Genomic DNA, 15,491 nt, shown 5'->3' with positions numbered 1-15,491 from the left:
ACATGTGGCTAAAATTCACTAGTGCAAGGAAGCTTTTAGAGAAAATATAAGAACTATCTTGGAGAGAATTTTGGAACGAGAGCAAGAGAGAAATTTCCGGAATTAGAAAGAAATTTCTAGAGAGAGAGATTGTGTGAGAAGTTCTAGAAGTTTCTAGAGTACTCTAGAAATTTCTAGACACAAGAGAGTTAGTGTTGATTTCTAACAGGAATCAAATCAACATTCTGGTAAAGAGTATGTTCTCTCTGGACTTGGCTACAGATCCACCACTGATAGCTACAAGGCAGTAGTTATATCTAAATATGTTAGTCCACCAGGCTCACCAATAAGTGGTTTTAATTATGAATCTACTAATTTCTCAGTCTATAATTTAAATTGCAATTCATGGAGACATATGCGTAGAGAATTCCCATATACATTTTTATATAGCAGTATAGGGGTCACAGTGAAAGGAGCTCCACATTGGGTTGTATGGTCTGTCCTGCATAATTCAGTGGTCTATGTAATCGTTTACTTTGATTTGGGGAAAGAAGAGTTTAGGGAGGTTCCATTGCCAGATTGGTTACCCGAGGCCGAGTATGCTAAAATTGAGTTGGGGTCGGGGATTTTGGATGGCTGCCTTTGCATAACTCGTAAGTCCAATAGAAGGTGATTTGAGACATGGGCAATGAGAGAACATGGGGTAAAGGAATCTTGGTCTAAATTATTCGTCATCTCAGAATCATGTGCATCCTTGACTCCAATTTGTTTTACAAGGAATGGTGATGTTATGATGGATGTAGATGGAGGGAAGTTAGTCATCTTTAATCTTAAAGAAAATACTCGAAGAATCATATCATTGTATGATCACAAGGATAGGGGTTTGAATGTGATTGCATATGTGGAGAGTTTAATTTTTCCAAAAGCACATGGTGGGAATGAAAACAAGAGGAAGCGATTCTAAATAAATATCTAAGGAGTTACTCATGAAGCTTTTGTTTTATATTTTCCAAGTTCCTTTAAGAAGCTTCTTTAGTTACCCACTATTTCATTTTTGTTTTAGACTTAATTTTGTCAGTTGATAGAGTATGATATCATTGATATTGTTTGATTATTTTCCTATCCCATTTTGTGAACACATGGAGTTAAAAGGAACAATTAATGCTCAAAGTATCTTTAGGCAAAGAGTTATAAGTAAAACAAAAGTAGCAATGATACCCCTCTGCAGGTAAAAGCCACTCAATATCACCTTCAATCAAGTTCTCTCTGTCAAGCGCTTCTATCCAGTGCTTCAAGTATTTGAAGTGACTGTCTACATTTTGAAATAAGTAAACAATTGCAGGTTAATTTGTAGTATACGATTATTGGCAATTTTTAAACAATCCTAATTTGTAGCAGTCTTAATTACCATCAGTGAAATTAGTTTGTTTGAAGCTTCCAACCCACAAATACAATGTTCTTAATTGACTGTGGCATGCTTGAGCATTGGGACCAAGTTGTGGGAGTCAAGGATCAAGGCCTTAAACATCCTAGAGCAGCAGCAGGAGTTTTTTCATACAATTCAGTATGTGTACTTTCAGTCTTAACTTTATTTTATGTGAGATTTTATTGAAGTTTTAGGTGGCTCATTAATTATTAAGATTGCATTATTTAAACTAGGAGAAATGTTTTCTTTAATTACCATCGGTGAAGTTAGTTTGTTTGATGCTTCCAACCCACAAATTCAATGCTCTTAATTGACTGGCATGAGCATTGGGACCAAGTTGTGGGAGTCAAGGCTAGAGCAGCAACAGTAGTTTTTTTCATACAATTCAGTATGTGTACTTTCAGTCTTAACATTATTTTATGTTAGATTTTATTGAAGATTTAGGTGGCTAATTAATTATTAAGACTGCATTATTTAAACTAGGAAAAATGTTTTCTTTAATTTGCATATTATTTATTATACCAAATATTAAAAACCACTCGGGCTAGACTCAAAGAAATGGGGTTGAACCTAGAACTTGCACTAATTAATGAAAATAGTGGATTCTTATGAGTTTAACTTATATAATATAGTTTTTTTTAATAAAAAAAAAATCCATTATTTTACTCTGATCTCAACTCATATTTTATTTTTTTTTTTATTTTTTAGTTTCAACCTATGACGTTCGCTTTTGATAATAGCTCTCTCATCAGACCAAGATATTAATCAGTTTTTGATGTAGGCGGGGGATTGAACCTTAAATCTCTTATTTAACCATCAGAGATATTACTAGTTGAGCTAACTAGAACCCGCATCCTTTTATTTTTTTTAAAAAGAAAGAGAAGGATAATTTTACCTAGGAAAGCAATCCTAATAAAAACCCATTTAGTACCACACTTATTAAATTTCATGTTAAATTGAAAAAGAGAAAATGATAACATTAAAGTTCAACTTAGTTTTTTCACTAGAAGGAAAATAAAAGAGGAGAAAAACAAGAGTAATTCTTAGGTACTCTCAGACCACGTTGAATGGTATTCACTCCTCTCACGTTCATGGTGGGGTTCACTAATTAAATTTATGGTAGGGTCTACCATAAATGTGAGAAGAGGAAACACAATTTCTCTATATTTCGAGAGTACCTAAGTATTTCCTGAAAAACAAAGTGGATAGAGTTAATAACATTAATCTTTACTAATTAAAGAGGTGATGTGCTCATACAATTTAATTTAACTAGTTGATGTTCCCCGCGATAGGTGAAAACTTTATATTTTTATTTTGAAATAATTTCTAACTATTCATTATGGCCCTATAACACTCATCTTATGTTCAATTAATAATATACATATCATTATGAGGAAAAAAAAAAAAAAGAACCAAAATTATTATGAATATACATAATTAAGAATATGAATATATATATAGTCTAAATGAATTTCACAATTATTTAATTATTTTGGCTAATTAAAGTGTACAATTATCTTTTACATTCCTTGAAAGGGAGTTGACAACGGGGCATATAATTTGTTGGCTTCAAGAGTCTTCTACAGTAAAAATTAAAACAAAAAACAAATTGAGGGAATTATTGTTTCTATTATATAAACTGTTTGCTCATTTATTTTTAATAGATTCCACCATATAAAAGAAGATGGTGTAGAAATAATCAATTTTTGTGCAGAAATACTATCAGCCATAGGAAAAGGAAAGAGCAAATTGATGTGACACTTAATAATAAGTCTTATAAAAAAGATTGTAGAAAGTCTTTTACAGTGTGTGTCCTATTTTATTATGCCAGCCCATATTTTCGAGAATGTGAGAAAAAGTTAATGTGGAAGGGTTAGTCGGTTAGACCTGGTTCATAATATGTAAGGTAATAAGTGGGCTTAGGCTTTTCATAAGATTTGGTTTGATTTTAATTTAATTTTAAATTATAGCCCATATAGATAACAGTTAAAAAAAAGTTAATGTGATCTTTTGGATTAAAAAAAATAAAATGAAAAGAGGTTAAAAATACTAAATGAAATATTATAGTGTCACATGGCAGGAGTTCATGCGCTCCCGCATGAGGTCTCTACTTTTACATAAATATTAATTTAATTTTTTTTTTCTTTTGCAATCATTTTTTTTTCCTTATCAGATTATCTTTTTCCCTTTATTGTGTGTTTTACTGTGTGTCTGGGCAAGGGATTTGTAAAATGCTCAAACTTAATGATGAGATATTTATAATCCCACCATTTACAGATTCTTTTGTTTGGCTCTAATCTTTTTAGAAATTTGAAAACGGTGACATTGGGAAATTCTAAATTTTGGATACAACTAGAATTTCTAAAATCCTTCACTATACAGTTATGTTGATTTTATTGAATTTCATCTTTGGTTAGTGTTCGAGCAAAAAATAAAGAAAATAAATAAACTAATACCAAGGGTACCCATATTTTGAAATAGATCTATAAATATGAAAGAAACAAAAAGAAGATGGAAATTTTGGGATTTTTGTGTTGCCAAATGAGGGATTTGATTTACGAGTGGCAAAATCTAACACAACCAATAAACACGACATGACACAACACCAATATAGCAGGTTAGAGGTTGAAGCTTAACGGGTTCGTGTCATATTTAAGTTGACACGACTGACCTGTTAATAAATGTGTCGTGTTTGTATCTTACTTGTACGACATCGAGGTACCTAGACCCAATTGGGCCTTGGGTTCAGGCCCAATAGCACGGCCCCATTTCTCAAATCTCTACTTCAAACTACCTTCATAAACTACGAGTTTTAAATCTCGTCCCCTAACCGGTGCTAGGCATAAATTTCCCGAACAACTAAGAAAGTCTTTTGTCCAGACGTACCATAGGGTGCTCGGCAGTTCCAAGAAACATCACTACCGAGCATATTAACTTGAGTTGGAACCAAGTTCAAAGCCATAATCTCAGCATTCCACTCTCACCTAAACACCCACTTACAACAGATAATATTGGACCTTTGATTGCACTAACAATGGCAGTAATCATGACCTCCCCACTAGCTTAGGGCTATACATAGTAGAAGAAGAAAGGGTTCATAAACAAAGAGAAAAAACAAGAGAGAGAAAAGGAGAAGGAATATTACTTTGAGTCTCTGTGCCGAGAATGACCAAAAGTAGGAAATCCTAAAACCCACCTCATAAATAAGTTGTGAGCCCAAGTGAAGTTAGGCCTAATAATTTCATTTCCGGTGCGCACAATTGGTGCCCACCGTGGGGCCATCCTACGAAGCTGTGGTTCGACTGAGACTTAAACACGGGAAATGTCCGAAGGGCGTTTAGGAGGCCAAGCTGAGAGCAGATCGATAGGATCTTCTCAGGGTTCCACATGGCGGGAAAGAAGGCAGAAAAGGCGTGAGGATAGGAAGCGTGTGCTAGGAGAAGAAGAATCTGGCCTGGGAGAGGGATCAGACCAGACTCACCGAACAATGTCGGGTGCCTCGGGACACGGGCAGCGTGATGGTAGAGACCGAGAACTGGAGCGGTTGCACAGATTGGTGATGGATCTAGAGTTGGAAGCAAGAGGTCGACACCAGGGAAGGAACCGAAACAACCGATAAATGAGGGATGATAGCATGGGAAATTGAGGCGAAAAGGGCTCTAGCCAGTCCAGTCCCCGATGATTCCGGGTCTGGTCACTTTCCTGAGAATCACGCCGATGCAAGAACCATTCGCACTCCCGAGAGACGTGTCAGCACCAGAACCGTTCGCGTTCACGTGGATATGACGACCGAGGCTCAGATTCACCAGAGGAACGGCGAACCCACAATGCTGCCATGGACGCCATAAGCCGGGCCTTACGAAGAGTTGCTCGGTCACCATTCTCAAATGAGATTGAACAAGCCCCTATGTCGAGTTGGTTTACACGGCCGCCATTCAATTCCTACGATGGGAAATGGACCCTGTGGAGCATGTCAGTCATTATATCCACATGATACCCTTGCATGCACACAATGATGCGCTGATGTGTAAGGTATACCCTTCTAGTCTCGGCTCCACAACCTTGAGATGGTTCAATGGATTACAAAAAGGTTCCATTTGCAGCTTTGCCGAGCTAATCCAAGAGTTCGGCACTCGATTCGTGATGTGTAGCCGAGTGCCACAACCGGTGGACGCGCTACTTTCCATAAAAATGAGGGTCGGTGAAACCCTTCGGAGTTATGCCAGTCGATATTGGGAACTTTACAATGAGATCAGTGGGGGAAATGAGAAGATTGTGGCAAGCACCTTCAGGATGGGGCTTCCCGAAGATTCCAAACTATGGGAGTCGCTAACGAAGAGACCTCCCGAGGATATGAGGCAACTTATGAGGCGTATTGAGGAGTATAAGCGTCTCGAAGATGATCGGCTGTAGAATAAGGGGAAGGCCCCGTTGCTCGGTAGATCTCGACAGGGCATTACTCCGACAAGACCAAAAAAGGATTTCAGGATGTAGGAATCAGAAGCTCAAATTGAAAAGTGAATGTGGTGTTCAAAGAACCGGTGCATAAAATTCTAGATCGGATTAAGAACGAGTCATTCTTCAGGTGGCAGAACAAGATGGGGGGCGACCCATCTCGGAGGAATCAAAACTTGTACTACACATACCACAGAGATAAAAGGTACACCACTAAGCAATGTCGGGTATTAAAAGATCACTTGGGGCAACTAGTAAAGGCAGGGTATTTGAAAGAATTCGTAGTGGATTCTGGTAACCGAGACGTCGGCCAGGGTGCTCAGTAGAAAAGGAATCCCCTCCCACCACCGTTGGGAGTGACCGAGGTCATCCACGCCGCCCCGAGGAGTGCGGCCACTGTTAGGAGAGTATTGACGGTGGCCTGCGTGGAGGGAGAATCACCCGAGAAAAGGATGAAAGTTGGTCGGCAGACAATCTCTTTTGACGAGGAAGATTTGGAGGGGACGATCCAACCTCATAATGATGCGTTGGTAGTAACAGCACGGATAAGCGGCTTCTTGGTGAAAAGAGTGATGATAGATTAGGGAAGTGGAGTTGATGTAATGTACCCAAATTTGTTCGAGGGGCTCGGATTAAAGAATCAGGACTTGGTGAAGTATGATATGCCGCTGGTCTCGTTTGACAAAAGAGTCGTGATCCTCGAAGGTCAAATTTCTCTCTCGGTGGATATGGAAGGCAAGGAAGTAATGGTGACATTCATAGTAGTCAGGTCGTTCTCGCCGTACACTGCAATCCTGGGAAAGCCGTGGATTCACGCAATGAAGGCTGTTCTGTCCACCCTGCATGTAAAAGTTAAATTTCCCATCGAGTATGGAGTTGCCGTGGTACGGGGAAACCAGAGAGTGGCTAGGCCGTGTCTGGTCGCCGCGGTCAGGTGGAAGGGCGAATAGGTTGGACAAACGGAAACCACCGAAAGAGAAACTTTATAGCAATTACAGAAGCCCTGAGGAGAAACAGGGGCAGATGGTGCTGAGAAGGTTTTGAAGAATGTGGATGTCTTTGCTTGGAGTCCGTACGAAGGGCCTGGCATAGATCCCGAGTTCATTGTCCATAAGCTCAATGTGGACCCATCATTCCCCCCGAAAAAGCAAAGGTCGAGAAGAGCTATGAATTAGCAAATGGTTCTGTTTTCGATGCAAAATGCAAGTATTGTATACCGTTCTTAGCCTAACCAGAGAGATTGATGAGCTTTGAATGAGCAATGAGAACCAACCCAAGTTATCTGAAGAGCACTAGCAATGGAAATATAAAAAAACACCTATTTTACATCCTCAAAGGTTCAGACACTACATTATCTATTTTACTAACCCATCCAACAATACACCCAACATTCTAGTTTTTTATTTTTTACATACAACCCAATAAAACAATATAAATTACCTAATAAAAAAATAAAAAGTAAGAAGAGAGAGAGTGTGTGAGAGGAAGAAAGAGTGTGTGAGAGATTAAAAAAGTAGTTTTTTTCTTTACAACCTCATGAATAATAAGGTTGCAAATATGCAACCTTGTTGTAGCTAGGATGAATAATTTTCTGGGTTTACATATCCAGATGGAGCTTGCTTTTAAGGGTATATTTGCTAAAATAGCAACTGAGGGATTTTTACAACCTCCAATACTAGTGCTCTAAAAAAATGAGATAAAAATAATGGTCCATCGGTTTAGATAGAAGTTTTTTTTCTACAATTTTATTTTTTTTTATTTTTTTTTTATTATTTTTTTTTTATGTCGGGTATTATATTGACCAGTGTTGGCCAACTATGGACTCTTTTCTCTCTCTCTTTTTTTTTGCTCAATGTATTTTTTTTTCTTTTTTAACTTTTTGTGTAGATTCTGAATTTAGAGCTGTTTGCTGCTCCTGAATGACTCTCCCCCCCCCCCCCCCCCCCCACCCACACACGCACAAAATTCATTTTGCTATTTTAATTTTGGTGAATGAAAATTTTTGTTATATATAACTGAAACTTCTGAAACTCTCACAATTTTCTACGTCATCACTATTTTATTTTTATTTTTATTTTAGATTCTTTTTATTTTAAGTTTTATATCTTATATATTTATTATTTCTCTTCAACATGTAATTATTTTATCCAGTGTTACAATTGTTTAGTTTAAGTAAAATTTTATTTGATATATGTTTTGCAAAGATCATTTAATACAGTCTCATACTGTTTAATGATAAGTAGAAGAATTTAATTGAGCATGAAGCGGAAAAAGTAATAATTAGGCTGGGGATGTTCATAGCTAGAGACAGTGGTATAGTCTCTGCCCTTCTTCCAATTGCAATGTACTGATGGCACACATTAGTCCTTTTGGTTTATGTTTCATAATATATATGTTCAACAAATTTACACTTCATTAATATTTTTTTAAAAGTTTTATTTTTAAAAAACCTTTAGGGTTTCTTCCTTTCTTGCATAAGAATCCTGAACGGCACCAACACAAACATAAATCCTGATTTTTTTTTTCTTTCTTGCATACAAACCTCCCTTTACAGCACCAACACAAATATTAAACCTGCTCATTAGTATCTTTGCGTCCCACTCCTCGGTGAAGGTTGATTCTCCACTCCTTCTTTGTTTCTTGGAATTATTTGTTTAGTGTTTCTTGGAATTAATATATAGATTGCTTTTCTTTTCTATTATTTTTGGAAGAGAATTGCATATGTAGAAGTGTTCCTATATAGGGTTTTTGTGTGTGTAGTTTTTAGATTGGCGGCAATTAGCAAAGAGAGAGAGAGAGCAAACTAAGTTAAAGAGCGGCATTGTGACTACTCTATTCAACAGTTGGGAACGTTTTATCCAGCAGAGCCTAAACATCAGGTTTAGTATGTTGATTTATTGTATTTTATCCAATACAAATTTCACACCTGATCTTTTTATTGTAGAACTTTATAATTTAAAATTTAAAAACAAGAAGCATGAACCAAGAAGATGAACTTCCTAAATTTGGTGGTGAGTAACTACTTCTGTTTATGAAATCAATCTTTTGTGTTCATTATGCTGTAGGCAATCATGATTAAAAGTGAACACGTTTAGCATTTGAATTTAAAATATTTTATTCCATTTTGCAGAATTCAATAGGTGTGTTTGAAAGATTGAATTAATCTTAATTAAGTTTTCAATATCTTTTCATTACTCTCTCCTTATATTAATTTTCCAATATTGTTACCATATTTATAATCAACTTACTAGTGTTTGCTTTTATGAATAATCAGTGAATCAGTTATTATTCGTATTATATTGGATGTTTTAAACTAATACTAATTATTTCTACTAAACATTATATTAAATTGTATATTTTTAGAATGACTGAATTATCTTGATTGTCTTTTGTTTTGATATTTGGGTCTCTTTATTTCCTTTCAATTTATATTTTTGTCTGTTCTAACATCTAATTGAAATGTTTGATTTAGCCAATGGCCATAACAAACTCCAACCAATTCTTTGTTAGTTTAAAAGTTTCACCTAATTAGTGGCTAATTGATAAAGAATGAGAAAAACACTATAAGGAGGTACGAAAATAGCACAAGAATACAAGAGAGCTTGGTGGGCTTCAACTTCTAGAGTTTCTACCTCTCTATCAAGGTAAACTGATGTTATTTAGGAATGAAATATCACTTGAGTTATTGAGAGAATAATAATTTTATTTTTTACTTTGACATTGAAATCAATATTAATTTTACACATTTATGTTAAATAATATAGTGCATTGCATGGGTTAGCAACTAGTCTCTCTCTCTCTCTCTCTCTCTCTCTATATATATATATATATATATATATTTATATATATATAACTGAAACTTCTGAAACTCTCATAATTTTCCACGTCACCACTATTTTTTTCTTTTTATTTTAGATTCTTTTTATTTTAGGTTTTATATCTTATATATTTATTATTTCTCTTCAACGTGTAATTATCTCATCAAGTGTTACAATAGTTTAGTTTAAGTAAAACTCTATTAGATATATGCTTCAAGAGCTTGAAAATTCTACTTCAACTAAAATTCTATAACAAAATTTTCAACAAATATAAACCCTGCCAAGGTCAAAACTCTTCATACTCACTCAAATTTTCACAAAGAAAACACACACGGCAAATTAAAGTCATGGTAGGAAGCATGAGGGTTAAAAAAAAACAGATAATTGAAAGAGATGATGACAAAGATGAGGATGACATAATTGAGGGTTCATACTCTTATGATTTCCATTTTTTTTTTATTCTACACTTTTTCACTATAACGTATTATAAAAATCAGTGCTCAAAAATTGTTTTCCTCATAATTTATATATAGATAAAATTATTATTTTTTTGGAGAAAATGCGGTGGGGTACTGGGGTTCATAAACAAAATCTGGTAAAACATAAAAGCAAAACTAACTTTTAATTATTTTAAGTTTAACACGCATTCACACAACCAAACATTAACCATTGTTTTCAAGCCACTCCATAAATTGAGCTGTTCAGGCGGTTTTGTAGGTTTGGTTTTTAATTTTTAAGTACTGTTTTTAATTTTTTTTTTTAAATATAAACCTCAACCACAACAACTAAATCATGATCTAATATATTTTTTTTGTGGTCGGTTATAGATCTTTTAAGATATTCGTTAGGATTGATCACAAATACTCCTTTGAACTCGTATATATTTAAATAAAGCATTTCTTTTTTTTTTTTTGGAGAAAAATCAAAACTACAACCTATTTCTTTCAGCCTAAGGAATGATAAATTTTTATTGGGTATGTTATATATAAATTTGTTGAATTTGGTTTGGTTTTGAAGTAGAATTTGGAGATTTTATAAATTTTGAAGTTTTAAGTCTTGGGGTTTTTGGTATTTGCGTCTCAGTAGGTTGGTCTTAATTCTTCACCTTAAATGCTTTTTATTTAGGTTCATGTGATTTTTTGTTTTCTTATTAAAAGTTATGATTTTTGGTTGATTAATTATTTGTTTGGATTCAACATAAAAGATAATGGAATTAGGTATTATAATTTTGATATTGTTCCAAATTTTGAATTGTTTATATTGTTATTATTATGAGAAAGTCATATTGCTACTCAAATATGAAACTTGGTGTGTCTTCCTCATATCATGGCCTTTGTTTATATATTTGCAATTTATATTAGTTTTAAGTGTGTGTGTGTGTGTGTGTGTGTGTGTGTGTGTATAACTATTGAGAGTTTTGCTTTATTAATTTAAGAATTGTAAATTACTTTGTAGGTTCTGGTAACTATGCGTTTGCAACTTAATAACGTTCAATATTAGACAACACTTCTAAACTATGGAAAAGTATAGAAGTTAAATATTTCTTCATTTTTTACGGAGTCAATAGCTTTTCCGTGCACGCATGGGCTAGCAACTAGTGTATATATATATATATATATAACCGAAGCCTTTGACTTTTTATTGAACTCTCTAGAGCTTGCCACATCATTATCATTTTTTTTTTAAATTATTTTTGTTTAGTCCAAACTTAACAAGGAGTAAAACTCTATCTCTCTAACAAATTCAATTTAAACTCAAACTTATCATTATCATTTTTTAAAACAAAATTATTTTTGTTTAGTCCAAACTTATAACAAAGAGTAAAATTCTATCTCTCTAACAAATCTAACTTAAACTCAAATTCACATGTTGATAATTTATCTCCAAATTTGCAAGGTTAATCATGAACACTATAAAAGCAGTGCAAACCCCAAACTTTTTTTTTTAAGCCGAATAGAGGTATGAACTCTTCTTCTGTTATTTTATTCTCCTCTACTTCATTAAAATATATATATATATATATATATATATTATTTTATGGTTTTGTATTTGTTATGGTTAAGTGTAAAAAAGGGATTTCGTGGTTTGATGTTTAAATAAAATTATTTTTGTTTAGTCCAAATTTAACAAAGAATAAAACTCTATCTCTTTAATAAGTCCAAGTTAAATTCAAACTCATCATTATCATTATCATTTTTTTAAAACAAAATTATTTTTGATTAGTCCAAACTTAAGAAAGATTGAAACTCTATCTTTCTAATAAGTTCAACTTAATCTCAAACTTAAACTTTGATAATTTATCTCCAAATTTGTGAAGTTAATTTTGAACACTATAAAAGCAATGCAAACTGCAATATATATATATATATATATATTTTAAAGCTGAGGAGAGATATGAACTTTTCTTATGTTATTTTCCTCTTCTCTATTTCGTTAAAAAAAATAATAATAACAAATTATTTTATGGTTTTTCATGTATTTTTTATGATTAAGGGTAAAAAAGGGGTTTCGTGGTTTGATGTTTCAAACATCGAAGTGTACGTGAATGTATTGTAGTTTTTTTTTTTTTTTTTTTTTTAAGTTGAGAGTCGAGAGAAATACGGAAATGTTTTTATTATGAATAGGATTGGGATTTGCATCATCATGGGACCCATGGTAGTTGGAATAACACGAAAATACAAAGTAGTAGTGTAGCCTATGTTGAAGGGGTGTGGACTGTGCTGCAATATATTGAATATATTATGGAGCGAGCTTTTTTTTTCTTTTTCTTTTTTTTTTTTTTAATTTTTGTCACGTAGTGATTCATAATATATATATATATATATATATATATATCATATACTATATAATAAAAGTTGGGTTTAGACATCGTGGTTGCGTTACACCAAATTTTGTTCTTATCAACTTCTTTTTTTCTGTGTGTGTGTGTGTGTGTGTGTGTGTGTGTGTGTGTGTGTGTGTGTGGGGGGGGGGGGGGGGGGGATAAAGTAGCGATTTGTGTATTCCTATTTGATTTTAGGCAAAACTACACTATTGGTCCCTAAAGTTTACCTACAGAGCATAATTAGTCCCTTAAGTTTGAATTAAGCTCTATTGGTCCCTCAAGTTTAAAAAATAATCGCAATTGGTCAATCTGTTAGTCTTATTGCCTACGTGGCTAACAGAGCTATGACATGTCAAATTTTAAGTTACATGCCATCAAATTTAATATTAAAAAATCAAGATTCAAATATGACATAAAAAAAACTATTAACCCAGTAGAAGAACCCAATCTAATCGGGTGACCCATTTAGAAATTGGTATTCCCAATTTCAAATGATACTACCCAGATTTGAAACTAGAGAAGGAGATCCCTAACAACACCGTTGTCCACCGCTCTCACCGCCGTCCTCCTCCATCTTGACCCATCTCTCTAATACACACAGTCACTAGTGTGACAAACAACTCAGCTACATATTACTTTTACTTTTAAAATAAAAACGAAGCATGATTAATTGATTATAATATCTTATTTTTTTGTGGTGGTTATGAGAGAATAATGAAAAGAATAGTATAGAAGAGCAAGTAATTACACCAAAGAGTTTTATGTAGTCCATGAATGAAGTTGGCACTAGTAGTCTACTAGGCTAGTAGCTAACTCATAAAACTCAAGAAAATAACATATGTTTTTCAATGTGAAAAGATATGTGACACCAGTGGCTTTGCGTGTTAGAGGAATTTGTCTCGAGGAAGGAGGTGGCAATTAAGTGGTGGATGACGGCGTTGTTAACATGGATGGAACTAAGCTTGGGCTTTGGGGGGCAATGGCCCCCCCTGATTTGATTTTTTTTTTTTTTCTAAAAGATATTAGTATATATATTGGTACTAATTTTAGCAATTTTGTTTTATAAAATTACACTTTGCCCTCTTAACAATATCATTGATTTTTTTAAGAGTAATATTATAGTCACAAACTTTTCTACAATATTTTTACAAAGTGTTGAGATAGCAAATTCTTATTGGTTTATATCTAAGCTCACCATTTATATAATTTTTTGTACTTACCAATAACACTCACCACATCATTAATTTATAAAACAAGTTTGTATCCTTTACATTTTTCTATTTTTAAAGGTTATAAAAAAAATTATAGATCTAAAATCTAAAACAAAATATACAAGCCCAAAAACATTAGCGCAACAACAAAAATTACTAATAGCAAAACTAAAAAAAATTAAGTCCAACCAACAAATTTTACCCAAAACAAACAACTTGGCCCTTTAAAAAAATTTTAGTAGAATAATTTTGTCCTTACCTAGCAGCAAACATACACATCAAAGACCGCCCCCCCCCCCCCCCCCCCCAAAAAAAAAAAAAAACCCTCAACATCTAAGCAGCAAAGTTGGAGGTTGGAGTTACCGCACATAACTAGAGCCGCCCCCCCTAACTCTAAGTCCTAGCTCCATCCTTGGTTGTTAAGAATATCTCATCTAGGTAATGTTATTTGAAATTGGGAATATTTGTTTCTAAACGGGTCACCCGAATTAGGCTAGGTTCTAATAAATTAATGGTTTTTTAATGAGTTAGATATTGGATATGAATTTTTTAATAATAAATTGGATGCCACGTCACTTAAAATTTGCCACATCATAACTCCGTTAGCCAAGTAGGCACTAAAACTAACTGTTGTTAATGAAATGACCAATTGAGCTCATTTTTTAAACCTAAGGGACTAATAGTGCTTAATTCAAACTTGAGGGACTAATAGCACTTAGTATGTAAACTTAAGGGATCAATAGTGTATTTTCACCTTGATTTTAACGTAAACTTCTCTTACCACATATTAGCTACTTCATCTTTTATAATTGACGTTAAAAAGTTTACCACGTATTAGCTACTTCATCTTTTATAATTGATGTAATTTTTTAACGTTAATTAATTATGGAGTTGTGAGGGATTTTAGAATTGGAAAAGTTATAAGATAAAAGTAACTTCATTTAGATTATAAAAAATAAATAAATAAAAATAAAAAGCATCTTCATTTAAATCAAAATTAATATAGTTCTAGATATATATATGCATGTAGTGCTCGGTTTGTGATGCATGAGTTATAGTCAAATTGCAATTCTTATTTAGCTTAGATAATTTATTTTTATATATCAATTAATAAAAAGTACAATGGATAATGAACATATCCTTAAAGTAATTGAATGAAACATGTGGGGTCGCAATTCGGGGTCCAGGCCCAACAGGTATGGGGTTCTGGCCCAAGGAGTCCGAAATAATGAATTTATAGAGAGTGGGTTACAGAACTAGGCCCTAACGAAGTGCATACTAGTTAACATTGGGCCATACAACAATTGAAAATAAGAAAATCTCCTTCATGTCCATTAGATATACGGTCTGAGGAGACGTGGAGGATGTATCTCTGTCCTTGCTCAAAGGCTATGGTTCTCACCTTGTTCTTCTGTTCTAAGTTCCTCTTTTTTCCGTCCCCTTCTTCATGGGGACTCCCCTCTCTTATATAGCCCCCTTGAAGTTATCAGGGTCTTACACTTGTTGATTATCTGGACCTTCACTTGAGTGCCCGTCCCATCGGACTTCTCCCCCATCTTTCTGTGAGTTGTGGTAGCCAAGATAACACTGTTTGCAAGTCCTCTCCACATTAATGCGGCCAGAAAAGTAGCTGCCATACATTTAATGTGGCAGCTGTAGCCTCTCTCTTGGCATCCTACACTTTCTTCCCTCTTACGGGCTTGTGGGACTCATCCCTGTTACTAATACTCGTAGGAGTGGATCCTTATAGCTGGCAGAGTGTATGTTTGAGCCATATT

General features: G+C 34.1%; 1 protein-coding gene across 1 annotated transcript; it reads left to right on the top strand.

Annotated features, from left to right (window-relative positions):
- Positions 1–5,359: 5,359 nt before the first annotated feature.
- Positions 5,360–5,818, top strand: LOC126690242 (uncharacterized). The gene has a single exon (XM_050385365.1). The coding sequence runs from the start codon at positions 5,360–5,362 to the stop codon at positions 5,816–5,818; it is 459 nt and encodes a 152-aa protein (XP_050241322.1).
- Positions 5,819–15,491: the final 9,673 nt, after the last annotated feature.

The sequence above is a fragment of the Quercus robur genome, chromosome 6 (assembly GCF_932294415.1).
Source record: "Quercus robur chromosome 6, dhQueRobu3.1, whole genome shotgun sequence".
Taxonomy (NCBI): domain Eukaryota; kingdom Viridiplantae; phylum Streptophyta; class Magnoliopsida; order Fagales; family Fagaceae; genus Quercus; species Quercus robur.
The sequence above is the reverse complement of the archived record's forward strand: the minus strand, read 5'-3'. Positions and strand labels throughout refer to the sequence as shown.